Source organism: Bubalus bubalis, chromosome 15 (genome assembly GCF_019923935.1).
Source record: "Bubalus bubalis isolate 160015118507 breed Murrah chromosome 15, NDDB_SH_1, whole genome shotgun sequence".
NCBI lineage: Eukaryota > Metazoa > Chordata > Mammalia > Artiodactyla > Bovidae > Bubalus > Bubalus bubalis.
Genome location: NC_059171.1, coordinates 81,375,344 through 81,401,102, shown reverse-complemented (window position 1 = coordinate 81,401,102; position 25,759 = coordinate 81,375,344). Strand labels below are relative to the sequence as shown.

At 62.9% G+C, this 25,759-nt stretch overlaps 5 protein-coding genes across 10 annotated transcripts; 4 read left to right on the top strand and 1 right to left on the bottom strand.

Annotated features, from left to right (window-relative positions):
• Positions 1–3,117: 3,117 nt before the first annotated feature.
• SLC52A2 (solute carrier family 52 member 2) lies at positions 3,118–5,750 on the bottom strand. 2 transcript variants are annotated; one of them, XM_006064619.3, is made up of 5 exons: positions 5,365–5,750; positions 4,883–5,075; positions 3,906–4,779; positions 3,688–3,811; positions 3,118–3,585 (listed from the first exon to the last, which is right to left on the bottom strand). In XM_006064619.3, exons 2-5 carry the CDS (start codon positions 5,010–5,012, stop codon positions 3,373–3,375), a joined length of 1,341 nt encoding a protein of 446 aa, XP_006064681.3. In that variant the 5' UTR covers positions 5,013–5,075; positions 5,365–5,750; the 3' UTR covers positions 3,118–3,372. The 2 variants fall into 2 exon arrangements, with proteins under 2 accessions (XP_006064681.3, XP_006064680.3); XM_006064618.3 differs by having other exon boundaries at positions 5,295–5,749.
• A 141-nt stretch (positions 5,751–5,891) lies between these two features.
• FBXL6 (F-box and leucine rich repeat protein 6) lies at positions 5,892–9,219 on the top strand. 3 transcript variants are annotated; one of them, XM_025265629.2, is made up of 9 exons: positions 5,892–6,298; positions 6,561–6,719; positions 6,883–6,946; positions 7,237–7,368; positions 7,443–7,550; positions 7,637–7,669; positions 7,820–8,051; positions 8,139–8,385; positions 8,974–9,219. In XM_025265629.2, the coding sequence occupies exons 1-9, from the start codon at positions 5,901–5,903 to the stop codon at positions 9,122–9,124; spliced, it is 1,524 nt and encodes a 507-aa protein (XP_025121414.1). In that variant the 5' UTR covers positions 5,892–5,900; the 3' UTR covers positions 9,125–9,219. The 3 variants fall into 3 exon arrangements, with proteins under 3 accessions (XP_025121414.1, XP_025121413.1, XP_025121412.1); XM_025265628.2 differs by having other exon boundaries at positions 7,637–7,750; positions 7,856–8,051; XM_025265627.2 differs by having other exon boundaries at positions 7,637–7,750.
• A 1,359-nt stretch (positions 9,220–10,578) lies between these two features.
• Positions 10,579–11,961, top strand: TMEM249 (transmembrane protein 249). Of its 3 annotated transcripts, none has more exons than XM_006064620.3 (4): positions 10,579–10,871; positions 10,977–11,172; positions 11,329–11,414; positions 11,660–11,961. In XM_006064620.3, the coding sequence occupies exons 1-4, from the start codon at positions 10,656–10,658 to the stop codon at positions 11,840–11,842; spliced, it is 681 nt and encodes a 226-aa protein (XP_006064682.3). In that variant the 5' UTR covers positions 10,579–10,655; the 3' UTR covers positions 11,843–11,961. The 3 variants fall into 3 exon arrangements, 2 of the variants coding, with proteins under 2 accessions (XP_006064682.3, XP_044784381.1); XM_044928446.1 differs by having other exon boundaries at positions 11,503–11,802; XR_006544745.1 differs by lacking the exon at positions 11,660–11,961 and adding an exon at positions 11,503–11,565 and having other exon boundaries at positions 10,977–11,414.
• Positions 11,962–14,036: 2,075 nt separating this feature from the next.
• LOC112579064 (WAS/WASL-interacting protein family member 2-like) lies at positions 14,037–19,568 on the top strand. Its single transcript, XM_025264763.2, has 5 exons — positions 14,037–14,129; positions 14,838–15,010; positions 15,066–15,150; positions 17,911–18,957; positions 19,284–19,568. The coding sequence occupies exons 1-5, from the start codon at positions 14,037–14,039 to the stop codon at positions 19,566–19,568; spliced, it is 1,683 nt and encodes a 560-aa protein (XP_025120548.2).
• On the top strand, positions 19,365–25,677 carry SCRT1 (scratch family transcriptional repressor 1). The gene is made up of 2 exons (XM_025265625.3): positions 19,365–20,146; positions 22,109–25,677. The coding sequence occupies exons 1-2, from the start codon at positions 20,032–20,034 to the stop codon at positions 23,050–23,052; spliced, it is 1,059 nt and encodes a 352-aa protein (XP_025121410.1). The 5' UTR covers positions 19,365–20,031; the 3' UTR covers positions 23,053–25,677.
• Positions 25,678–25,759: the final 82 nt, after the last annotated feature.

The following is a 25,759-nucleotide window of genomic DNA, read 5'->3' as shown; positions in this document are numbered from 1 at the left end:
ATGTATTCTGCAAATTTTGGTTGTATTTGTTTTTGGTCCTAACAAGTTCTTTGTGGACTCCTTATGATTTTCTATACATAGCACCATGTCATCTGAGGATAGTTTTACTTTTTTTCCCACCTGGATGCCCTTTTTCCTGTGTAACCACCATTGCCAGGACCCGCAGTGCAACGTTGAATAGAGACAGAGAGCAGACACCTTCGTCTGGGGATCTGTCTGTTTCTCCTCTGGTTGCCTGAGCACCCTGGCCACTGCATCTCTTCACATCCCTCTGACCTAAGTCCATGTGGGGTGGGGTGGGCACTTGTGGGGGGACATGGGTAGCAGGACGCCTGTGAGGGGTCAGGTAGGGGCCCTTTTGCAATCTGCTTTCTAACGAGCTCAGTTCTCCTGCCACACTTGCAAAGGAGAGGAAACATGAAAACAGAAACCTCCTCCAGGGCTTTGTCTGGATAGTCCAGCTGAAGAAGGTCCTGCCTCCTTCCCTGCCCGGCCTGGCTCGAGGTGTTCTGAGAGGGTCCAACCTCCAGGAAACTCTCCTTTCCAGGGTGGAAGTGGTCAGCGAAGCATCCTGCTCAGGAGCTGGGGGGGAGCCTAGGAAAGCCTAGGGCTCTTGACATGGGGAATACAATGGGAGAGTCTGCAGGATGGTGACTGATCCTCCCCCAGGCACGGAAAGGTCAGCCAGTGCTCGGCATGCGAACTTCTGGATGGTCCCAGATGCTTCAGAGACGAGAGAGGACCTCACAACTCTTGCAGCTGTGACAGATAGAAGACAACTCAACTAAAATAAGCACAAAATTGTGGGCTGACATAACTTTTAAGTCCAAGGGGTTTAGCTTCACGTACAGCTGGATCCAGGCAACTGCAGGATGATGTCAGGGTCTGGCTCCCTCCACCCCTTGCTCTGTTCTCTCCGTGGTGTCTTCACAGTCTGGTGTGCACTGAGTAGTTTGGGTAGTTTTTACAACTCTTGGAACAACTGACACGCCCAGTACCAATCTACTGGGTCCTCATTTGCTCCACAGGGCCACCTCTCCTCCCCCATTTCAATTGGTGTGGGCACCACGGCTGGATCAGCTGGGTTACCCACCCAGCCACAGGGTGTGGGCCAGAGGGGTCTGTGATTAATAACCCACTAGAACTACAGTTGCCTCCGAGACCCCTGGAAAGTGCAGTGGACAGAATGTCTGGGGTCTCCTTCAAAGTCTGAGATACCCTTTGGGCAGGGCTGGGAGGCCGAGTGACTGGCCACATGCCATCCAGCTGGAGGCACCGTGCCTGGGTGCAGTCCTGGGGGACACTCTGCTCTGAGGGGCTGGCTTGGTGGGCTGCCCCGCTTCTGGCCCTCATCCCTGGGCGGCTGAGAGCGGGAAGGGTGTGCCGAGTGAGCGAGTGGCTCTCCAGGATTTGGCCCTGTGGCCTTCCTCCCCTTGTCATCTGGGCCCCCACTTGTTTGCTTCGGGGACGCTGGCCAGAATGTCCTGGAGACTTCAAAGGGCGGCTGCTTCCTCAAACCTCCTCCAGTTCCCCTGCCCCCTCCTCTTCGGGAGACCATGCACGTTCTACGCAGCCTGGCACATCTGGCAGACACAGAGGCAGGCAGAGGCTCCCTGGACTCCCAACGTGGGGCGGGGGGTGGGGAGGGGGCAGGAAGGAACTGGGAGCCATTCCAGGGTGGGCAAGGGAGGGACAAGGGCAGTGTCAGGGGGTGTGGGGAAGGATACACCACCCATTTCATGCCCTCGGCCTCTGCTGGCTGCAACCAAAAGCAGTGTCCCTAACTCACAGCGGCCTGTCACCTTGCTTCCTAAATGCAAGAGGCAAGTCAAGCTGCTGCTGCCCCTCCCCAGTCCCGTCAGGTCAAGTGGCTTGATGGTTAGCACCACTAGGGCCTGTCTTCGGGGCTGGGCTGTCTGAGCTCCGTGGGAGTGTGGCCCAGCTGAATGCTTGTTAGAGGGTCAAGGCCTAGAAATCCTCCCCTCCCACCGGGAAGTTCCTCCTGCTCAGCTGGTCCGGCCAAGGCCGGGGCCTTGAAAAGGCCTTGAGAAGCCCACGTGCTTCCCGAGTCAAGGACAACCAGCCTCTGAAGTTAAGGGCATCCGGAGGGGGCTGGGTGGCAAGGCAGGCACCACTGCCTCGAGTCCACACTCTGGGCCTCAGGGCCCCCTGTGGAAGCGGGTGCCTGGTCTGTGAGAACAGGGTCTCCATACCAGGCCGGTCCCATTGGACCACAGATCAGGGCCCCGCTGGGAGCCTGTCCTCCACAGGCCTCTCTCTGCTCCCCACCTGCCCTGGAGGCACAGAGAAGACAGAGGAAGCCCAGGCCCAGCCCCACAGCAGCCTCCATCCAAATCCCCTCCCAGCCCCTCCCAGCTCAGGGCTCTGTAGGCTGCGCCAGTCCTGAGTGGGGGAGCCCACAAGTCCAGGACAGCCTGGCTCCCTACAGACACCAACAAGCAGAGGCCCGAACCGCCATCCTGGGGCCTCGGGGGCAGAGTGTGGGTTGTGCAAACCCAAGGCCATCTGCCAGCAACCCAGAGAGAAGGCAGCCGCTGTCACGTCCACCTAACAATGGCTTGGGGCTTGGCAGCTTTGATCACAGGAGCTAAAAATGGGACAGGTGGCTTGGGGGAGGGGGTGACATCCTTGGGCAGAAGGATCCCGAGACTGGCTAGACCCTCACACCCCAGTCTTCTAAGTCCCGCTCACAGAGCCCTTTCCACGCAGGGACCTGGCAACAAGCCCCTGGTGTAAATCCCCCCCAGCATCCTCCATAAAGCAGCAGGGAAATGCTGCCACACCTGGGCCACAGACCCGGCGACCAGCAGGCAGCCCATGCGGTCGGGCCCTCGTGCCTGGCTGGCCTGGCCCACCACAAAGCCTCTGGCTGCTGTAACCTGTGTGGGTCCTTGGCCCAGACCCCAGGCCCCGGGAGCAGGCCTCCTCTGTCCCTCTGGGCACTTCTCTGTGTGCAGAGGACAAAGTTCCATGAACCCAGGATCTCCAGACACGGCCCCAGGGAGCGGCAGCCCCTCCTGAATAGGTCAGACCACGGCTCCAGATCAGAGGAGGTCTATCTGCACAGCAAAAGTTGTTCCTGGGATCGACTCCAACTCATGGAATAAAAATGCTTTATTGTACAAATCCCACACAGATCCTGGGCCAAGCCCATGTCCCCAGCTGGGCCCTGGCTCTGAGCCTGCTGTGTCCCCCAGCTGCCTGCAGTGCCAGGTTCGCCCGTGGAGTGTGCAACTGTCCGTGAGCAGGCCGCATGTGAGGTGGGCCTCCCCAGGCAGTGGACAGGCAGTCTCGGTGGCAGCCGCACCCTGAAGACAGGTGGGGGGAGCAGAGTCCCCCCCAACACTAGGCTTAGGGGCCACAGGGGTCCACGCAGTCCTTCCCGCTGTGGAACACTTGGTAGATGCTGGTGGGAGGGAACATGGCCACGGCGCCGAGCAGGGAGCCCACCTGGATGGCCACACCAGCGGCCAGCAATGCCGGCTGGCCCCCACCATGCAGGAGCGAGCTGGCAGCCACCTTCACGTACGAGAACACGCCCAGACACAGAATCCACGACACCACCTGGAAGGGTAAACACAGTAGCAGGCTGAGCGGAAATGCCCTGCTCTAAGGCAAACCCCTCCTGACGGCCACCCTTTTTGTTGCCCTGTCCCAATTACTCACCACAAGGACCACCCCTGCGGAGGTGCCCACCAGGGGTGGGCAGGGACTCAGGACTGCCAGTGCCATCAGGTAGGCCCCAAAGAACATGCCCAGCAGAGAAAGACCGCCCAGCCCTGCCAGGGACCTGCCAAGGGAGAGTCAAAACTCAGAGCTGGCTGTGCCTGGCCCAGGTCCTCACCCCTAAATCCCTTCCCGAGGGGCCTGGGCTCCCTGTATACCTGCACAGAACACCCATGGCTAGAAAGCAGGCGAGTGGGTTGGCAGCACTGCCCAGCACCACAGCCAAGTGGTAGGCGAGGCGCCCGTAAGGCAAGCAGGAATAGCTCTGCACAGCAGGCAGCACGCCGTTGGTCAGAGCGTTGGTGACGGCCAACAGGCCCAGCAGGAAGGCACCGTGGGTGGAGAGCAGCCTGGGGCCCACAGGTTCTGGACTGGGGGTGGCGTCTGCCGCCGGGCTGGGGGGTTCCTGCAGGGGCGAGGCCTCTTCCTCTTCCTCCTCCTCCACTCCTAGGGTTCCCACCCGCAGGCCTGGCCCTGGGCCGCCCGTGGGTACAGACGGCGGCAATGGCAACAGCAGCAGGAGACCCTGAAAGGCGGCAGCTGAAATGACCAATAGGGTGGACAAGATCCCAAAGAAGGTGCTGGCAGGAAAACGCTCTGGGAAGTAGAGGGGGGGCCCAGGGGTGCCATTGGCGGGCGTTGGTGGGCACTCGAGGCGGCCCACACCCTGCGCTAGAGCCAGCACACAGGGTAGCAGAGCGCTGAGGCCTTGCCCCAGAAAGAAGGACCGCAAGAAGGGAGGTGGCAGGCGGCTCAGGAAAGGCAGGAAAGTGACGTTAGAGGCACAGCAGGCCAGCGCCAGCACGAAGGCCAGTGCCAGGAAGGCCACGGAGTGCTCCTGCCCCGCCACTGTGGTCACCTGCGGCCACAAGGGGGCCAGCAGGGCCGTGCCCACCACGCTCAGTGCCTGCACCACCTGGATGGGGACCCGCTCGCCCTTGCCCGGGGCCAGCCGTTTCCACACGGTCACCACCAGGAGACCCAGGTTCCCCAGAGCCACAAGCACACAGAGGTAGGAGGGGAGACTCCAACCTGCAAGGAAAGAAAGGAGGCAGCTGTGTCAGGGGCAGGACGCCCAGGGAAGGAGAGGAGCTGCAGCTTCGGCACCCCCCAACCCGCCCCCACCCCTACTCACCCTCGGGTAGGTTCTTCACCACCACAGGGAGCTCCACCCAGATACCATTGACTGCAGCCCATGAGCCCATGCCAAAGAGGGCTACCAGCAGGTGGGTCAACACCAGACGGCCCAGCGGGGGTGCTGCCATTCAGGCCAAGGCTGGCGCCTCCAGGACAGGGCAAAGGTCACAGCCAGCTCTTCTTTTCCCCACCTAGGTCCAAAGAAGATGCTTCGGCTCTGGGAACTGAAAACCTGCTCTGGCTTGAAGGGAACACACTCGCATGCAGGATCACGACAGAAAAACACAAAACCGGAGTAAGGAGAGGACCAGGCAGCCAAGACCAGGGATACTGAGTGGGGTGCCAGGGGTGGGGTATGGGAGGTAGGAGGGGCCAAGCAAACCCGGGACACAACACCAGGACACACATACCCCCGCGGGCAGGCAGAGTAGCGGGAAGCGCCGAAGCCCAGGGCAGAATGAGTAAAACAGGGAGGATGACCTTCGGGTCTGAGTGGCCGAGACCGCCGCCACCACACTCGCACCTATGGACACGGAACAAGGACTCCGGGACAGAGCACCGCACACCGCTGCGGCTTCTACGAGCCGCGGGACAGTCGGAGCCGAGTTGGGGCTAGGGGTGTGACCGCGGCGGGCACCGCCCCGCCCTACGTCGGGGAGCCGCGGAGTGCCGACCGGTGCGCCCAGGTCCCGCGCCTCCCGGTCCTGAACCTGCGCGCTGCCAGGCCCGGCGGCCGTCCGTCCAGCCACACTCTGAGGGCGCCGCCTCCGCCCAGGGCCACGACAGTAGAACTAAGACGCAGTTGAGCCGGAGCGAGAGCCTCAACGCACCCTCCCAGACTCGGCAAGCGAGCTCTCCCGACCGGCCCCAGCGCCGGAAGCCCCGCCCCGGAAGTTAGATGCTGAGCCCGAGCGAGGGGCTGGCCCGAGGTCCAGGCCCCGCCCCGATCACGCCCTTCCGCCTCGGGCCCCGCCCCTTCCGTCCCCGGCGCGGAATCTGGAGCGCGGTGGGCGGTTATGGCTTCAGGGACTGCAGGGCGGGCCCGCAGGGCCCGGCGCAGAGTCCGGGTCGTGCACCCGGCCGCGGCGCGGACCCGCTCGGCGGAAGACTGGTGGTGGGATCGACTTGCTCCGAGCGGCTCAGGATACCACCTGCTGCAGTCAGACAGCATGCTGCTGGTGCTGCCAGGCCCGGGGCCCGCCCGCCCCCGCGCGCAGAGGCGCGCCGCCCGCCGAGCTCAGCGGCTGCGGTCCCCGGGGTCCCGTGCGGCCGAGGCCAAACCCAGGACCGCGCCCGCGCCCACGCCGCTGCAGGAGCCCGACCCGGGCTGGGGCGACCGCGTTCCCCTGGAAATCCTGCTGCAAATTTTCGGGTTGCTGGTGGCGGCTGATGGGCCTATACCGTTTCTCGGCAGGTACCCTAGGCCCTTTGCGCGCAGCGCCGTAGCTCAGGCCGACTGAATAGGCACGCAGCGGGGGCCCGAGCGCCCACACACGTGTCCACGGCAGCAGTCTCTCAGGGTCTACTTGGAACACCCGGGGCCACACTTTGAACTGACCGCGCCGCTGTGAGAGTTGGGAGGGGCAGGTCCCTCATAGGAAACCCCACAGCGGCAGCCAATGAGGGCGAGTGTCGGCCACAGAAGGCCCGGCCCCTCACCTGATCCTTTCTCCCAGGGCTGCGCGCGTGTGCCGCCGCTGGAACGAGGCCGCCTCCCAGCCTGCGCTCTGGCACACCCTGACCCTGTCTTCCCCGCTGGCTGGCCGCCCCGCCAAGAGTGGGGCCAAGGCTGAGAAAAAGCTCCTTTCTTCCCTGGAGTGGCTTATGCCCAATCGGTGAGGAATTCCATCTTTTTCTTACTCCCTCACGTCACTTGTGTGTTGTGTGAAAGCCCCAGGCCCCTTCCTGCATTCCTGCACCAAGGGGATGGGCGGGGAGAACGCTGGCAGAAAGGAAGCAAGGAAACGGCCTGCAGCTCTGCCTCTGCTGTCGGCCCAGGTTCTCACAGCTCCAGAGGCTGACTCTCATCCACTGGAAGTCCCAGCTACACCCTGTGTTGAAGGTGAGAGCGCGAGGCTGCCCTACACGCCAGCCATGACACTCTGAGGTTGCCCAGTACTTCCAGGAAGTGAGTCAGGTACCGTGGGGGCCCAATGATGCCCCATGAGGATGCCTGCTTGGTTTTCTTTTCCTGGCATCTCCTCCAGGAGGGAGGAGTGAGAAGTGGGAGCACCCAGGTAGGCCTGGAATGGCCAGAAAGGAGCTCATTGCTGAGACAGTGAGGTGGCGTTGGCACCAGCCATTGGTTTCTTTCCCTTCTCCAACCCCCAGCTGGCCCTCTGTCTTCCACAGCTGGTTAGCGAGTCCTGTCCTCGGCTCAGCTTCCTCAAGCTTTCTGACTGTCATGGTGTGACCCCTGACGCTCTGATCATGCTAGCCAAAGCCTGTCCTCAGCTCCACAGCCTGGACATACAGCACTCAATGGTGAGCCCTATGTCCCTAGGGGCCCCAAGGAAGCCTGGGCTGAGGTGGCAGGTACCCCTGTGCTGGGTCCCTAGGTGGAGTCCACGGCTGTGGTAAGCTTCTTGGAGGAAGCTGGACCCCGAATGCAGAAGCTGTGGCTGACCTACAACTCCCAGACAACAGCCATCTTGGGTGCACTGCTGGTAGGTTGGTGACAGCCAGGAGCAGAGCTGGGTGCCAAGCCAGGGACTGCCATACGCCCGACCTCGTGTTCTCCCCACCTCTACAGGGCAGCTGCTGCCCACAGCTCCAGGTCCTGGAGGTGAGCACTGGCCTCAACCACAACATCACTCCCCTCCAGCTGCCTGTAGAGGCCCTGCAGAAAGGCTGCCCCCAGCTGCAGGTACCTGACGCCCCACCTCTTGCACCTGTCACCCCCCCTCCCCATCTGCAGCCTGGGCCTCGCTCCTAGGTGCTGCGGCTGTTGAACCTGATGTGGCTGCCCAAGCCTTCCGGGCGAGCGATGACTCCTGGCCCAGGTTTCCCCAGCCTTGAGGAGCTCTGCCTTGCTAGCTCCACCTGTAACTTTGTGAGCAACGAGGTCCTGGGCCGCCTGCTCCATGGCTCCCCTCACCTGCGCCTGCTGGATCTGCGCGGCTGTGCTCGGATCACGCCTGCTGGCCTGCACGATCTGCCGTGTCAGGGTCAGTGCTTCCTGGGTGGCAGGTGGGCAGGCGAGATGCAGGGATCCTTCCCCACCCAAAGCTCATGCCAACTCCTCTCACCTTCAGAGCTGGAGCAGCTTCACCTGGGCCTGTACGGCATGTCAGACCGGCTGACTCTAGCCAAGGAAGGCAGCCCTCTGCTCACCCAGAAGTGGTGTCACAGTCTGCGGGAGCTGGACTTGAGTGGCCAGGGCTTCAGTGAGAAGGACCTGGAGCAGGCCTTAGCTGCCTTCTCAGGCAGCCCTGGGGGCTCCCACCTGGCCCTGTGCTCCCTCAACCTCAGGGGCACTCGGGTCACACCGGGCACAGTCAGGTTAGCAACCCCCTAGTTCCGTGGAGCCAGTATAGCTTAGCCCCATCCTGCGTGGCTTGCCAGTTCCAGGGGTCAGAAAAGGGAGCCCATGGAGAAGGAAATGGCAACCCACTCCAGTACTCTTGCCTGGAAAATCCCATGGATGGAGGAGCCTGGTGGGCTGCAGTCCATGGGGTCGCAAAGAGTCAGCACTTAGTCTTGTTCAAGGACTAAGATCACTGTAACTACAGAATGGTGACGTTCCTAAGTGAAAGGGAGGAGTTGGAAAGGGAGCAGGGGGCTTGTGAAGGGCATTCCCAACCAGTTAAGGCTCTTCAGGTGAAAGGAACAAAATCTTCCTTAAACTAGCTGAAGCAATAAAGATAACATTGGCAGACAAAAGTGGAAAGAGGAAAAAAAAACAAAGGGAGCCCATACTGGCCAAGTCCCTGCTTGGGGTTGGCCTCAGGGACACCCAGGGTACTGAAGGTGGACCTTGATAGGCGTAAGGGGCATAGCCAGCTGTGGTGCAAGGGCAGCGAGGGCTCCCTAGACTGGCTCAGCCCTGCTCTGGTGCTTAACCTGCTGTGGCCTGCCCTGCCCCCACAGCTCTGTGATAAGCAGCTGCCCAGGTCTGCGGTACCTCAACCTGGAGTCCTGCCGCTGCCTTCCCCGGGGCCTGAAGCGGGCCTACAGGGGCCCAGAGGAAGTCCAATGGTGCCTGGAGCAGCTGCTCACCACCCTGCCCTCCCCCAGCTAGCCAGCTCCAGGCCTCTCTGCCAGCCAGCCCTGCTCTGCCTCTTTTCCCAGTTTTGGATATTTGAGTGTTTTGTTATAATAAAACCCTTTTTGGAACTCTTGTGTGGTCTTTGGGATCAGAGTGAGGGGACAAGGGTTGTCCCTGAGGGAGGCTGTGCCTTGCCAGCTCACTCCTGGACTGAGTGCCTGTGCTTGTGTGCCCCATCCTAGGGCACTAAGGTGAGCTGCCTCTGATAGTATGTGAGGCTAACTAGGACAGAGCTGGCAATGGAGAGTGACCACGCCCAGTCATGGGCTCCTTGTGGGCACCTGCCTGCCGATTTCTCTCCAACTTAGGCCTGGGGTGTCTCTCTGTTAAGGCTGACGGACCCGAGTCAGGGACTAAAAGGCCGGGATGCGGGGCGGGGACTGGGGTGGGGGCGGGGCCGAAGCGAGGGGCCAGGCCAGAGCTGTGGCCGGATTTGGCGCTGGAATCGCAGGCTGGACCCGTCTGCAGGCGGCCCCGGGCCCTACATGGGGCGGGCTGTTCCGGGCCCGAGCCCTGAGGGAGCACAGGCTGGGTGGAAGTCCCCAGGGGTGCCTGAGAAGGCAGCTAAGGCCTGCTCCAGGTCCTTCTCACTGAAGCCCTGGCCACTAAAATCCAGCTCCCGCAGTCTGTGACACCACTTCTGGGTGAGCAGAGGGCTGCCTTCCTTGGCTAGAGTCAGTCGGTCTGACATGCCGTACAGGCCCAGGTGAAGCCGCTCCAGCTCTGGAGGTGAGAGGAGTGGGCATGAGCTTTGGGTGGGGAAGGATCCCTGCATCCCGCCTGCCCACCTGCTACCCAGGAAGCACTGACCCTGACATGGCACATCGTGCAGGCCGGCAGGAGTGATCCGAGCACGTCATGTGAGCCTGACTGTATAGGGGGCTTCCAGTGGGGCAGGGGCTAGCCGGGAAGTTCACTCCCACCACAACAGAATAGTCCCTTCTAGAACCCACTGCCCAGAGCTTCTAGAACCCGGCGCCGCGCAGCCTAGACCGCCACCTGGTGTCGATCCCCTGTCTTCGCCTCAGAGCTCCTGCTCCTTCCTGACCGCAGCCCTGGAAGCATTATTCTCCCAGGTATGAGCGTAGCTGTGGGCAGTGGGTAGTGGCAACAGACGAGCCGCCCAGCTGACCGTCCGTACCCGACCCAGGCCCCCAAGGGCCGGTTCAGCGGACTGCCTACGACCTCTAGCGGTAAGCCCTTCCAGCTCTGGGCCCAAGGACTCTTCTGCACCGAGCGCAGCCTCGCCAGGCGCCTCAAGAACAACAGTTTCTACCCGTTCATGCAGCAGCAGCCCAACGGTGCGCGCGGACCGAAGTCAGGGACCGGGACTCTAACACTGAAGCGGGGAGACGCGGGGCGGGGCGGGGCGGGGATTGGAATCCGAATAGGGAGGGGAAGGGCGGGGCCAGAGCCCGGGACGGGGCTGACGCGAGGGGCGGGGCCAGAGCCCCGGGCCCGGCCTGCTGCTGCCTGATTAGGCTCCGGAACTGCAGGCTGGACCATGACCGAGGCCCCGCGCCCTACATGGGGCGGGCTGTTCCGGGCCCGAGCCCTGGCGCTGCCACCTCGAGCAGCGAGCAGGAGCCCGGTATCCTCATGCGTCCTCGCCGCGTCGCCCCCAGTCTTCGTGCTCGAGTACTACCTGGACACGCTGTGGAAGGGGACGCTGCTCTTCATAGTATGCATCTTGCTCATCAGCTTCGGTCTCGTGAGCGAGGTCTGAGCTCCCGGGCCCGCCCCCACGACCTTCCTACCCCGGGGACCCGGCCCCGCCTCGCCACCGGCCCCGCGGCGGCTCAGGGAGTCCCCGCGGCGCCCGCAGGTGCAGAAGCAGGAGACCTGGGGCTTCCCTGCCTACGGCGTGGGCGTGGGCCTGTGGCTTATGATCTCGTCGCTGCCGCGGCGCCGCCTGGTGCTGAACCACGCGCGTGGCGTGTACCATTTCTCCATCCAGGGCCGCACCGTGTGTCAGGGCCCCATGCACCTGGTCTACGTGCGCCTGGCGCTCAACTCGGACGGTGATGCGAGGGAAGGGCCGCGGACTAGGGGAGGGCGCGCAAGGGACGGGAACCCACGTGGAGTGGGGAGGGGCGGACACGCGGGCCTACGCCCCGTCCCCGGAGCCCCGCTCCGCTCCCCAGAGCCCGGGAGCTGAGCAACTTGCCCCTTACTAGCCTATCGAAGGTGCTTCTTCCAGCTGGTTCTGTGCGGCCACAAGCTGGAGCCGCTAGTGCTGGTGCAGCTGTCGGAGCGCTATGAGGTGCGTCCGACAGACACTCTTCTCTCCCCTCTCGGTCCAACGGGACGCCGACCACTGTTTAGGCTCTTAAGATGGGGACATTTCGCAGGTGGATGGTGCATACAACGGGCTCCTGGCCCGGGCCCTCAAGCTGGTCGCTGGCAGAGAGGGTGCCAGGGCTGACGGTCAGGGCTGGAGGTGCGGTTTGGCAAGGGGAGGGACGAGCAAGAGCTGACCTGACCGCCACTCGTCACCCGCTCACACAGCAAATGGAATACCTGGGCCGGTACATTGCCCGGAAGCTCAACATTAACTACTTTGACTGCCTGGCCACATCGTACCGGCACGTGGTCCGCCACTGGCCGCTGGGGACCACTTTCAGCCCGGGCATCGTGCTGCGCAAGACCGGTGCCTACGAGGGGAACCCTCAGTGGGACCCGGACGTGTGATGCTGCCAGCAGGCACCCACCCTTCTCCCACCCCAAGAGGCGTTCTGCCTTCCCCTCCAGTCCCCCGCCTCCACCCCCACCACTGGCCTTCTTCTCAATAAAGTGACCTCTTGCTTCAAGCCTGGGGGTTTTCTTTGTGCGAGCTGGGGCTGCCTCTTCAGGATCCTCCCCTCCTGCGCAGCTCACAGGGCCTTAGGGAGCCTGCCAGGAAGCAATGGGGAGTTTGGGTTGGAAGATGGTAGTAGTGGGACTGAGCCTGACAAGCAGTCAGGCATCTAGGACATGTGTGGGACACACTGCCTTTCAAGGTCAGTAGAAGTGCTGACCAATGAGCAGAATCCATGATTCAGAATCTGATTGGTCCAGTCTGGGCCAGATGCCCTTTCTAGTCCAATCAGAAATGAGACAAGGACACAGACAAAGGTCAAGCCCTGTGTCTTCTGGTGGACTCCACTCCCCAGAGTTGCTGCTGCTGCGCCCCGGGCCAGAGCTCAAGGCCTGCTGGAGGACAGACCCACGGTGCCCCTGGAGCATGCTCCTGCCTGACTTGTGTGGCCCCAGTTCCATGTTCTCTGAGCAGTGGGTGTTTTTGCTTCCTGGGTGTTGGAGGCTGCTGTGGGAGCAGAGAAGTCACTTCGGTTTCCTGTCAGGGTTTTTCCTCAGGGCCATGCTCAACATGACCCTGGTCTGGTCTTTGTGCGTCATGCCAGCTTAGTGTCTCTGGAACCAGGACCACCTGCATAATTTGCAGGGCCCCATGCAAAATGAAAATGCAGAAGTCCTTGTTAAAAAGTTATCAATTTCCAGATGGCAGCACTAGAGCATTAAACAAGCACTGGCTCCTGGACTTCATGTCACATGCTCATGACGCTGGCCCTGCCTGGAACCCTGGCTAGCATTGCTCACTTTTTGGCTGCCAGCATCTCTGCCCATCTCTGGAGTGGAGTCCAGAAGCTAGGCGAATGGCTTTAGGCAATCCCAGGGAGCAATTGTTGTTCATGGCTCAAGGCTAGGAACCCCTACTTCTCAGGAGGGGTTCTACCAGGAGATGGGCTCAAGAGGTTGGGCAGAACCCAGCTGCGGAGGTACTGGGATAGGTTGGGGGTCAGTGCAGCAAGGGAGGTATGGAGTGTGAAATGTGAGCCAGGGGCTTGGCTGCCTGGGTGAGTGCCTGTGACCAAGCCAGGCCTGGGATGCCCAGGCTGTCTGTCAGATGTGGACAGGGGCTAGAAAGGCATGCCAGCTGCCTGGGCTCCCAAAGCTTGGGCTCCACTCCGTCAGTCAGTGAGACTTTAGGGTGGGCTTTGTTTCCACCCAGTGACCCAAAGCCTCTTCCCACTTGGAGCTGATGACCTAAGGGTGACCCAGGTTGAAGCACCTACTCTGCTGACAAAGTGGCTGGAGGAGGGTGGTGTTCCTTCAGCTAGGGGATCAGGGCTTTGCAAGGATTCAGCATTTGAGCTGATACAAGAAGTTGCGATCTTGTGGAGCTCTGGGGGAGAGACTTCTGGGAAGAGCGGGTGTGAGGTGCAATGCAGGGTAGAACTGGACGTGTAGGAGAAGCCATGAGAAGACAGGCTGGGCTGAGGAAGGGGACCCACCGGGGCCTCGGGAAATCACTGGGGAGTTGTAAGCACAGATGCACTGCCATCTGAGGGTGTGGGGAAGGACCAGGAGGCTGTAGGAATTGTGCAGGGAGAGAAGGGCACAGGGGAACAGAGAGGATCATGGGCAGGTCTGAGCCCCATTGAGGCCATAGCAGACAGGATTTGCAGGAGGGCTGGATGCAGGCTGGAAAGGAATCCAGGGTGGGACTTCAGCTGGGCAGGTGGAACAGTGAAGGAAGGATTCAAGGGTGGAGGACAAGTGGATACAAACAAGCACCCTGATCTCGGGTGCTTCAAACAGCAATGATGTACTTGTTGTCATGGTTTTGTGGGCTGGCTGGGCTCAGCTGTGCGGTTCCACTCCATATGTGTAGCTGCAATTGCTCATATGGCTGCATCAGCTGAGATCTCAGTTGGGGCCAGAATGTCCAAGATGACCCCCATCCTCCAGGGCCTCTTTTCAAGTGGTGTCTCAATATTCAGCAGACTATCTTGCTGCTGGTTTGCAAGAGGGAGTGTTATAAGAGGACAAGACCCAGTGGGCCATCGTGTGCACCATCTGCATGCATCATTCATACTACATCCCAATGGAGAAGCAAGTCATGTGGCCAAACCCAGAGCCAGAATGGGAAGGGTCTACCAAATGTCTGAACACCAGCAGGATCCTGGGAGCCACGAATGTAAGTAGTCCACCACAGTCCACCGTCTGGCTCCTCCCAAGACCTCCAGCATCTCCTCCCATCCCAGAACTCAGCTCAGACTGCAAGTCCAAGATCTTGCATCTAAGTCAAGTCCACATACAGATGAGGTTTCTCAGGTGTCCTTTCTTGGGTATGGCCCTCTCAGGGGTCACTGTCCTTCGCTGCCCAGTACCAATGTCTTGAGGCCCATTGTTTCATTTATTTTGTCCAGTTTTGAAAAAATATTTATTTTTGGCTGCATTGGGTCCTTGTTGCTGTGTGTGGGCTTTCTTTAGTTGTGGAGAGCAGGGGCTACTCTCTAGTTGCGGTGCTCAGGCTTCTCATTGCAGTACCTTCTCTTGTTGCAGAGTATGGGCTCTAGGGTGCCAGACTTTAGTAGTTGTGGCTTGTGAGCTACAGAACACAGGCTCAGTGGCTGTGTTGCATGGACTTAGTTGCTCTGTGGTGTGTGGGATCCTTTGGGACCAGGGATCGAACCCGTGTCCCAAAGGCAGATTCCTCACCACTGGACCACCAGGGAAGCCCTATTTTGTCCCGCTCTCTAGTTGTTCCAGGTAGGGTGGTAAATCTGGTTCTTGTCTGCACTCTGTGCTGGAAGTGACAGCCACCTTAGTTCCTCTGGAGCTCAACTAGTCTGATGCTTAAGTCAAGGCCTGACCCTCACCACCCTCTGCACTTTGGCTGCAGAGCTGGGAGCCTGCCTCAGTGCAGGCGACCAAGGGGCTGGGCCTTCAGCAGCTAGACAAAACTCTCTGCCCCTTGCTGTCCTCCCTCTGGGGCGTCAGTAGAGCTGAACCACAGCCATCCCACCCCCAGCCCTTCAGTGCTTGCTGCTCCTACATTTCCACACCAGGTCCTGGGCCCGCTGCTGCGTTTCCTCCCTGCTGTGTGATCCCTGCTCACCACTGGCCAAAGGTCTAACCATCGGACCTTGGCCTTCTGCTTCGGCCTGTCTGAGTTCCGCCTGCACCATGGATGGGTCCTCGCTGCCAGCCAGGCAGTAGGCAAGTCTGCCCAAGTTCCTGCTGCCTGCCTTCTTGGACTGTTTGTTCCTGACGCCTGTCTGGGCTCTCCAAGAGGGAACCACTGAGGCAGCAGTGTGAGGACATGCCCCTTGGTCAACCCCGAGGAGGAAAGAGAGGAAGCAGGAGGGCCGAGGCCAGCCCAGCACCCTGCGAGGGCTGAGGCATCAGAATGGCTCACCAGAGACGTCATGCATCAGGCTGAGATGCCAGGCCTTTGCGTCCTGCATTGATCAGCCATTGGGAGCTGGCCACCACTAGAAGGCTGGGATGTGGGGCCAGGGGCAACCCCTGGAGCCTCTGACAGCTAGAGGTGTCCCCCATAGGCAATGGAGCCAGAGTCCTTCCCAGGAGGACAATAGAGACCATGTGTCATGTGTGCACCCCAGAGAAAAGTCCCAGGATGGCAATGGGGAGTGGGACATAGGCCAGCAAGTGTTCAGAAGACTGACCAGTGTCCTTGGTGAGGAAGTGTGGTCTCAGGTTCCTGTGAGAGTGAGAAGGTAAACGGGCAGCAGAGAGAAGGCCACAAGCCTGGTCCTCAGTCTGGGGAGACCGGGGGAGGAGCCTGCTCCAGGCCATGGGCACAAAGTTCCAGAGCAGATGTTGAATGAAAGTGGCAATCCCATGGCAAAGTCAGGGAAGCGAGCATACGGGGCCCACACTGTATCAGGAAGTACAGGCTGCCAGGCCACCACCCACCAAGCCTCTCTGCAGTGCAGGCGGGATGGCAGCCGGCTGCCCACTGCCAGAGCCGACCTTGGTGGCCCCGGTGCTGGCCTTCCTCTGGTCACCTTCGCCCTCCTCCCCAGGGCTCACTCTGCCCCTGCTCTGGAGTCTCCTTTAAAACTCCCCAAAGAACACTCCTGGACTCAAGTGCCCGGTGACTTGATCGGGCAGACACTGTGTTAACACGTGGAACTCGGACACAGAGGTGTTTCAATTCTCTGGGAGTTACAGCTCAGGCTGAGGATGAGAGACAGAGACTGTGAGCAGTTCTGGCAGCTGGATCCCTTGGACTGAGGAGGGACCTGGGCCACTTTGGGGAGGCTGGCCTCTCCAATAGCCAGCTGGAGACCCTGGACACAGCAGGCTAAGGGGATGTTCCTGCCCAAAAAGGAAGCAGGCAGGGTCTGGTGGGACTTCCTGGTATCCCCAGGCAGGGCTAGATTGACTCACAGCAGGAGGCAGGGGGTCTCTGATACAACAGCCAGACCCACCTGCTCCCATGTCTTTATTTCCTAAGAGAAAAGTGCCATTTTGTGATGGGGGGAGGGACAGAAAGGAGGCCAGATTGGCTGTGAACTGGTCTTAGGTGATGGTGGTGACAGGCACACAGTCTGACGCGCTACACTTTTGTGCATATCTAATATTTTCTATAATGAAATGTAAAAAGAAACAAAACAAACCCCCAAACCTGAATTTGCATATTTGTTGTTTAATGTCTTTTCTGGTGAAGCCTCATTTCTTGTGTACTAAGATACCTGCGAGTCTCCCGCTAAAGTTTGACTTTTTGGTTACCTGGGACCTGCCAGGCCTCACATGCCTAGAAGCAGAGGCAGGCAGAGGAACAGAACCAACACCAAATCCTTCCCATCTGACATGGATGAGGAGCTGCTGCTGCAATGTGAAGCAGGACGGGGCAACTGAGACCTTCAGGCTGAGAGGCTCCTCGGGGCGCAGCATGTGCATACACCTGGGGTGCTGGAGTGCGTGGAACCACTGGGTCTGCCACTGAGACCCCAGTCTCTTCTTCTGCAGCAAGGCCCCTTATACCTCCAGCTCCCAGTGGAAGACTCATGGTGGCCTGAGGGAAGGGGCTGCAACTTTCCAAAAGTGTTAGTATCTCCAACTGTCCTTTCCCAGTCTCTCCCTGGTGGGCTGGACCCGATCGTGGGGCACAGTGACCTCAACCTCAGGGTGCCTGAAAGGAGGCAGGCAAGGAGGACTAAGTAACTGCTCACGGGCCCCATGTGTGCTCCACACCACGGCCGTTCTGGACTGATGGCCAGGGCCTAGGCCCAGCTGCCCCTCCCTGCTGGGCACCCCAGGGGCTGCAGGCTCTACCCACACGAGGGCAAGCAAGGGCGGCCCAGACGATCCCCTTGGGAGCGCCTGGCCGCGGGACACATGTGTCGGTGCTCTGACACCTCCCTGTCATCAAGAGCGTTGGGAGCCAGGGGATGGGAAATTGACAGAGAGGCAGGAACTGGCACCAGGAGCCGGGGAAGGAGAAACAGAGAAGTTGGCTGAAGGAAGACAGAAATGAGGGAAAAGTAGAGGGCGATGGAGGAATGGGACTGAGGAAAGAGGTGGCGGAGTGGGGCCAAAGGGTGGGCCAGGGGAGTGAAAGAGGACGAGGTGGAGGAATAAAAGCGCATGACAGACGACCGGGCGATGGGACCAACGGAAGGGGATAGGGACGCGGTCCGACTGCAGTGTTGGGGCGGACTTTGCGGGAGGTGGGGAGCTCCGGCTGAAGGGACTGCGCCTGGCACGTCCCGCTGGCGCCCCGAGGGTTCGCCCGGTAATTAGGCCTCGGTCCAGATGGGCCCCCAGTCCCGCAATCAAAATGCTAATTGGCCCCGTGCCTCCGGCTGCGCCTCCGCTGGGCCCCCCGGGAAGGGGCAGAGATGAACCGCTCGGCCGAGGGGGATCCCTGCCCCCGCCCCCACTGCGGTCCCGCCTGCTGCGGCTCCGCGATAAGGGGGCGGCCGCGTCCCGCCCCCGTCCCTCAGGAGCACCAGCCACGCAAGATGAATATCCCGCCGCCGCCACAAAGCAGGCCTGCGGTCCCTGCCGCGCCCCGCGCCGGGCCGGTTCGCTCACAGCCACGCTCGCTCGGCTCCTCTGTTGCGACGCTAGGTGAAGCCGAGAGATCCGCGGGCGGCGGCGAGCCGCCGAAAGCGCGCCTCCGGAGAGGCCCTCCCGCCGCGCACCCGGCCGGGTCCGCGGGCCCGACCAGCAGCCTCGCACAAGGTCACCGCTCGCCGCGACGGGTGCGCGCGCCCCCGCCTCGCACGCGCTCCAGGCTGGGGCGCGCCCGCACACTCCCGGGGCCGCCCCTGCGACCTTGGTCCCCAGAGACAGCGGGCCGCGTGGGGGCGGGCTCGGAGCAGGGAGACCCGAGCCACGGGCGGGGGCGCGTGAGGGGACAATGGCGGCGCTGGGCCCTAATTGGGGACATATGTCCCCGCGCGCGGCCATTGTGCGGCCCGGAACTCCCCGCACCCCCGCGCCAGCCATTGGTCGCTGGGCCTGACGTCATGCGGGCTGCAAACTCTGGGCGGGCGGCCGGGGGAAGGGTTATCCGCCTGGTTGCGGGGCCGCGTCGGGGAGCTGCAGGCGCGCGGGAGGGCGGAAAACCACCAGTGAAACCGAATTTCTGGAGCAAGGGCAGAGCAGCCCCTCTCCGCTTTCACACTCCGCTCGCTGCATCGCCGCTGCGCTCGACCTCCGCCCCTTGGGGGAAGGGCAGGGGTGCAGAAGGCCTCTCCAGCGGGCACGGGGTCAGCCCGGGTGACCAAGCGGCGGGGACACACTGCGACACGGGGTGCGCGCAGCACTTCCACACGGCGCTTTCGCTGCCTCAGCATTCGCTGCTTCTCCGCTCGCCTCCCCCACCTGCCCCCGCAGATCCCTCGCCTCCACACCCGACAGCTGGGCTGGCCGGACCGACCATTCTGGGGTCCGCCCTGTGTTCTTCCCTCAAAGATCCCGAGTCCGGGCTCGTGGGCCCCAGGCCTGCTTCCACCTCTCCTCCCACGCCGCACAATGCTGCGGACGTCTGGGCCTCCGTTCCCGGAGCCTCTCGGGGGAACTCCACACGAGCTGGAGCCGCGGCATCCCCAAGACCCCTCCCAGGAGACCCTAGCGGGGGCCAGGCCCCGCGCAGCCATTTCCGCCGTCCTCTCCCCCATCCCTCCCTCCCCCTGCTGTCGCTCCTGGGCTTTAAAAGCCGGAGGCTGGGCCGGGCCGCAGGCAGAGGCGGCCGCGGGCGCAGGAGGCTGGGTCCGGGAGCTGTCCGAGAGCCGAGCCCCGCCCCCGGAGCCCCCATCCCTCCCTCCCACCTTCCCTCGGCCCGCCTTCCCCGAGCACCCCTCCCCCCCAGGACCCCCGCCCCCCGCCCGCCGCCGTCGCCGCCGCCGCCGCCGCTCGCTCCGGCTGCAGAACAATAAAGCAAGGCTCCCAGAGACCCCCGCAGAGGACCCCCGCCCGGCGGCCGAGCCCCCGCGGCCCGCCCCTCGCCGCTCCCTCTGGCTGTGCGCGCCCGGTCGCTGGCCGAGGTGCTGGCCGGGCCGGCGCTGGCCGCGGTGCTGAAGCTGCCGGCGCTACCGCCGCCGCCGCCTTCTCCAGGCCCCGCGCCGCTACCTCTGGGGGCATGGGGGGTCGCTGACTGAAGCTCCGCCGCGGCGGCGGGGGGGGAGGGGAAGGGGGCCGCGGAGCCGGGCCAGCCCTGCACCCACTCGCAGCCTCCGGGCCCGGGACGGAGCCGCTCCCCCCCTCCCCGCCCCCCCAGCCTCCTCCCCCGCCTGTCCAGGGGCGGCACTGCGGGCTGGGAAGCCGGGACCAGAGGAGGAAAGGAAGGAAGGAAGGAAGAGAAGAGAGAAGAGAAGAGCAGTGAAGAATAGAAGAAGAGAAGGAAGGAAGGAGAAAAAGAGGGGTCCGGAGCAGCAGAGGAGGAAACGCAGGACGGGCAGGCAGGAGAGAGGACGGCACCGCGCGGCAGCATCCAGAGGCCAGAGTGGGGACCCGTGCTGCCTCAGCCGCTCCTCGGATGGTGACGGGGCCCCGCCGCGGCCGCAGCCCCCCCGCGTCCCGGCTCCGCAGGCCCGCAGCGCCGGAGCCCCGCAGGAATCATGCCCAGATCCTTCCTGGTCAAGAAGGTCAAACTTGACACATTCTCCTCGGCAGACCTCGAGAGCTCCTACGGGCGCGCCCGGAGCGACCTCGGCGTGCGACTGCAGGAGAAAGGTGCGAGTTGGGATGGGGCTGGGGGCGGCGGGCGAGGGGCTCAGTGCTGGAAGGGGTAGAGGGTCAGAGAGTGGGGCTGGAGGGACCAGGAGCCCCAGGCTATAGGCTCGGAGGAATCAGAACCAGCAGGAGGCAGTGTCTGAAGCGGACTTGGGAGGGGATGGGGATGGGGGTGGGGAGAGGGGAACGCAGAGGTAGGCCAGAACGGAGCCAAGGCTGGGCAGAGAGAACATGGATGCAGGAAAGAATGTGGGGAACAGGGGTCAGGAACAGGAGGAACACACTGACCCGCGCCCTGACCAATACAGAATGGACCCTGCTGCCATGTCAGGAACCAGCAATGTATGCAAACCACACTCAGAAACAGCCTGCCTCAGAACCCTCTTCTTTTCTTTGGCTGCACCTCTAGCCCCTCCTTCTAGGGCCAGCAGGGAAGTGCTAGGAGCTCCAGGGAGTAGCCATGTGGTCCAGTGGGGGCCGCCCACCTGTCAAGGCAGAGGCAGTAGCAGTGCCCCCGTCCCTGGAGCAGGGTCAGGGAGAAGGGTGTGGGAAGGTGGGCTGTGGGCAGGGAAGTCCAAGTGCTGGAGGCAGGGGGAGGCTCTTTGTGCTAGGGCGCCCAAATTCAAGGACAATTGCTAGCAAGTGGGCAAGGGGGCTGGGAGTGCCAGCAGCCTGGGGTGGAAAAACAAGTGTGACCTGCAGGAGCATAAGCCTGTGTTCGAGCCTGTGTGCACATGTGACTGCGTGTAGCCATGTGACTATGTGCACTTGTGTGTGACCCTGTATCAGTGTGTGCCTGTCTGTGTGCCACTACATGGGACCATGTGACTCTGAGGCCGCTATGTGCCCATGTGACTGGCAACCCCAGCTGAGAGTGTGTCTGGTTGGCTACATGTCTGACCCTGCGTGAGTAGGTGGTGCAGGCCTGGCTCAGGGTGCGGCCCACCCGGAGGGGACTCCAGAATTGACAGAGTCTGAGAGGCTGAGGGTAACTCTGAAGAAGCCAGACTCTGCATCGTGTGGGGTGTGTATTTGTGACTTTGAGGTTGTGAGATCCATCTCATGCCTTGAGAACAACCGCAGTTGCAGGCATGAATAATGCTGCCTGCCTGCAGCTTGTCCCTGTGAAGGTGTCCGCTGGTGCATGCCCTGGCACTGCCTCCAACACAGTGTCTTCCTGGTCACCTTTCCTGGGGTTCAGGAAGGCCCCACAAAGGATTAGGGCCTGGGGAGAGGGGGTAATGTGGAACAAGGTGGTACCCAACGGTGCAGGATGACGGAAAGGAGTGGTGGGGAGAAACAAGAGTGGATGGAGGGAGACAGGGCTGGAACGGAAGGTGGTCAAATCTAGTGAGTAGTGGGAGACCTGGAAGATGAAAGGGAGGTAGAATTCTCCAGGGCTTGTTGGGAGACCCCGAGCACCAGAACAGGTGAGCATCGAGGCTGGACACAGGCTCTGGGCACGGTGCATGAGCCAGTGGGAACCGTAAGAGCAGGAGCGAAGGGGTCCCTGGACAGGCGGTCCTGGCTTTGTGCGCTGCGGTTCTGCAGTGTGTTGCATAATCAAGGAAAACTGCTGAAGTGGGGAGAACCCGAGGGGGAGGGAGAGGGGGAGGGGAGGAGGGGAAGGAGGGCGAGGGAAGCGCCGCCCCTCCCCCCTGACCTTGAAGCTCCGCGGAAGGTGGGGGGGTGGGGTGGGCAGCCGCGCCCGAAGATGCGAGTCTTTCCTTCCTCCAGCGAGGGCGGGGTGCAGCCCGGCCGGGCCCTGGCTCATCTCTCCTCTCTCTCCTCCCTTCCCCGCCGTCGCCATCCTCCCTGCCCCGCTCTCCCTCGGCCCCTTCTCCTTTGTCCTCCCCGTTTCCTTCTGGCCGGCCCCGGTGTCTCTTGCCACCCTCCTGTGTGTCTTGCCTGCTGCCCTGTTCCCCTCCCGCTGTCTGCCTGTCTGTCCGCCTCGGCCCTTAGGATACCTCAACGACTACGCGGGGCCCGCCTCCGTCTACGATGGCGATGCCGAGGCGGCCTTGCTCAAAGGGCCATCCCCGGAGCCCATGTACGCTGCGGCCGTGCGGGGAGAGCTGGGCCCGGCGGCCGCGGGCTCGGCGCCGCCGCCCACCCCGCGCCCGGAGCTGGCCACAGCCGCTGGTGGCTACATCAACGGCGACGCGGCGGTCAGCGAGGGCTACGCAGCTGACGCCTTCTTCATCACCGACGGGCGCTCCCGTCGTAAGGCAGCCAACGCCAGCGCCGCCGCCGCCCCCTCCGCAGCCTCGGCGCCGGCCCCCGACAGCGACGGCGGAGGCGGGGTCGGGGCGGGCACGCGCGGTGCGGGGTCGGGGGCTGGGGGTCGGGGCGGCGCGCGCGCGGGTGCGGGCACCGAGGCCCGCGCGGGGCCTGGGGCCGGCAGCTCAGGAGGCCGGCACGCGTGCGGCGAGTGCGGCAAAACGTATGCCACGTCGTCTAACCTGAGCCGCCACAAGCAGACGCACCGCAGCCTGGACAGCCAGCTGGCGCGGCGCTGCCCGACGTGCGGCAAGGTGTACGTGTCCATGCCGGCCATGGCCATGCACCTGCTCACGCACGACCTGCGCCACAAGTGCGGCGTGTGCGGCAAGGCCTTCTCGCGGCCCTGGCTGCTGCAGGGCCACATGCGTTCCCACACCGGCGAGAAGCCCTTCGGCTGCGCGCACTGCGGCAAGGCCTTCGCCGACCGCTCCAACCTGCGCGCGCACATGCAGACGCACTCCGCCTTCAAGCACTTCCAGTGCAAGCGCTGCAAGAAGAGCTTCGCGCTCAAGTCCTATCTCAACAAGCACTACGAGTCGGCCTGCTTCAAGGGCGCCGCCGCCGGCGGTCCCCCGGCCCCTGCGCCCACCGCGCCGCCGCAGCTTAGCCCTGTGCAGGCCTAGGGCGGCGGTACCTCCGCCAGCCGGGTTGGCTCTCAGCAATACGGGCCCCCAGGGAGGTCTCCGCCGGCGACCAGGCGGAGGGGCCGGAGGGCGGGCCCCTCCTCACAGCAATAGGGGGAGGGGGCCCGGCCCCGCCCCGCCCGCCAGGGGCCTTCCCGGCCCCTTCAAGCAATAGGGTCCCGAGGGGAGACCCACCCCGAGCCCCCTCCCTTCCCCTCCAGGGTGCCCCAGGCTTTTTCCCAGCAATAGGGTCGAGGAGACCCAGAACCGAACCTCATCTCCGAGTTAGGTCTCTGAGACCGGGGTGGGGTGAGGTAGGGAGCGCCCCCTCCTCCCTCTTCTGCGCCCCTGGATCGCGTGGCAGAGACTCAGGTCTTCCCCACCCCTTCCCAAGCCTTCCAGAGCCCGGCCTGCGGCCTAGACGTCGGGGAGCAGCAACTGGGGAGGAGCAGGGTGAGGGGAGCAGAGGCTACCTGCGCCTCCTTCTCGGTGTCCGCTAAGCCCCGGGAGTGTTAGACGCGTGCGGATCGGGGACTGGGGCGGAGGGCGGCACCTCTCTCCCTTGGGTTCCTTCCGGGGCCTCAGTCCGAGCCGCTTTCCTACCCTTGCCTCGCATCCTCTGCCAAATCCGAATTCTTCCAGCCCAGCTTACCGGGCTCTGTCCTCCATAACGAATAATAATGACGCATATCAAACCGCATGGACTTATCCGACCTCCTCAGATCCCGCTCCCGCCCTGCCCTGGGGCCCCCTCCCTCGTACCCGGGCATTCGGTGTTGGAGGACGGATTCCTGGGGCCTGGCAGGCAGGCCTGGGCACGGCCCTCTACACACCTCTCTGTATTCGCTTTGCGGGTAAAGCCCCCTAGGGGGGTTGCGGATGCGTCGGGTTTTCTTTCTGTATTTGTACGTTTTATTTATGAACGGATTGCACTCGGGTCCGGGAAGGGGCGCAGAGGCCCCTATCCTTCCCGCCGACGCCGGGGGCTTGGGATGTCCAGGATCACTTTCCCCGCCCCCGAACCCCGCCCACCTGGGCTCCGCCTCTCGGGAGACGCAGGCCCCGCCTCTCAAAGGCCGGCCCCCTCCCGGAGCCCCAGACCCCGCCCTCACTCTGTTGCCAACTTACACCCGTCTATGCCAAAGCCTCGGCGGCGACCCCGCCCCAAGGGCCCGCCCCATTGGCCGCCGCCTTTGTGACGTCACTGCATGCAGCCCCAGCCCCCCTCCCGTCCCTTCCCGGAGCTGCCCGCTCCCAGTCCCTCTTAGTTAGTCCGAAGCCGACTATAGAGCAATAATGCGCACTGCATGCGAAGCTGCCGCCGCCTCTAGAGTTACTGAGAATCAGGTATCCCCCCGCCCTACCCACCCCATAGGCCCCTAGATCAGGGACGCTGCGCGGGGCCGGACGCGCAGACTTTCTCCCCCCTCTCCTGCTCTTCCCTCCCTCCCCTCCCCCCCTCCCACGGCAGAGGCCGGCGGGTGTAATGGTTTCAGGGGCGGGGCGGGGTGTTTGTCCCCAAGACCCCTCCTTCAGTCGTCCATCACCCACCCATACTTCATTAGGCACCTACTATGTGCCAGGCCCACTGCTGAGTCCGCCAGGGGTGCGGCGACCTGCGGGAAGGTGCATGTTGGTGAGGGATCCAACCGGCTTCGGTGGGCCAGGGATGGTCACAGGTGCAGAGAGAGCCGCGGTCCCTAGACCCAAGCGTGGGCCCCTCACTCCTCCCCACCCCAGCTGGGGCCAGTGCTAGGCACAGGGGGCTCTGCTTTGACTTGGGCCCGGGTCCTCAGCTCAGGTGGCACAGACCCGGGCCCCAAGGCCCAGTGCCACCAGGGCCACCCATATTGAATCCCATTCCTTCCATCCCTTGGCAATGGCAGCTTGGTCACGTCAGGCCAGGATCCCAGGTCAGAGGACAAGGTGCATGCTGGAGCATTTGACCTGGCCAGCCCTATCCCTGTGGGTACCAGGCCCAGTGGCTCCCACAGGGGGTGGACCCGGGCCTCAGGGCCCGGCACAGCAGGGCTCATGTCCAAGACCCCTCCATCCCAGCTCAGTGTTCACACAGCTCCCAGGCCAGGGCCTGCCCACTTGTGCTGGGCACACCCGCATGCACAGGCACACACAGGTGCCCCACCCTACCCTACACGCCTATCTACCTACCTACCTAAGGAGAAGGCCGGAGGGCCGTGGGCCGGCCAGGGTCTCCCGCTTCTCCCCACACCCCGCCGCCGTGGAAAGCCATGGGCCCCCTCCCGCCCCTGTAACTAAGCAGCACAATAACCGACTTAGCGAATTCAGGTAGAAGGAACGTTTAGGTAGCACCTATTTTGTACTGATTCTATAAGTAGGGCCCGAGATGCGGGGGCCCTCGGGTGGGGGCTGCGGCCGCGGGCCTGCCTTGCCCCCACCCCCGCCTGCACCCCGCCGCCTTGTACATACTCCCACCCGGAACAGGCCGGGATTTTTACTCGGGCTGCGCCCCTCTTCCGCCCCCATTTGGGGCCGGGCCGGCCGGACAGACGGACGGACGGACAGACCTCCTTCCTAAGCACAATAGCACCAGCTCCCCGGAGCGCCGCACCTCCACGAGGAGAATAAATGCCACTCTTGATAGAACTTGGAGTGTCGGGCTGATGTATACAAGGCTGGGCCCGCGCCGAAGGAGACACTGAGGAGTCTGGGGGGCATCTTTCTGGGC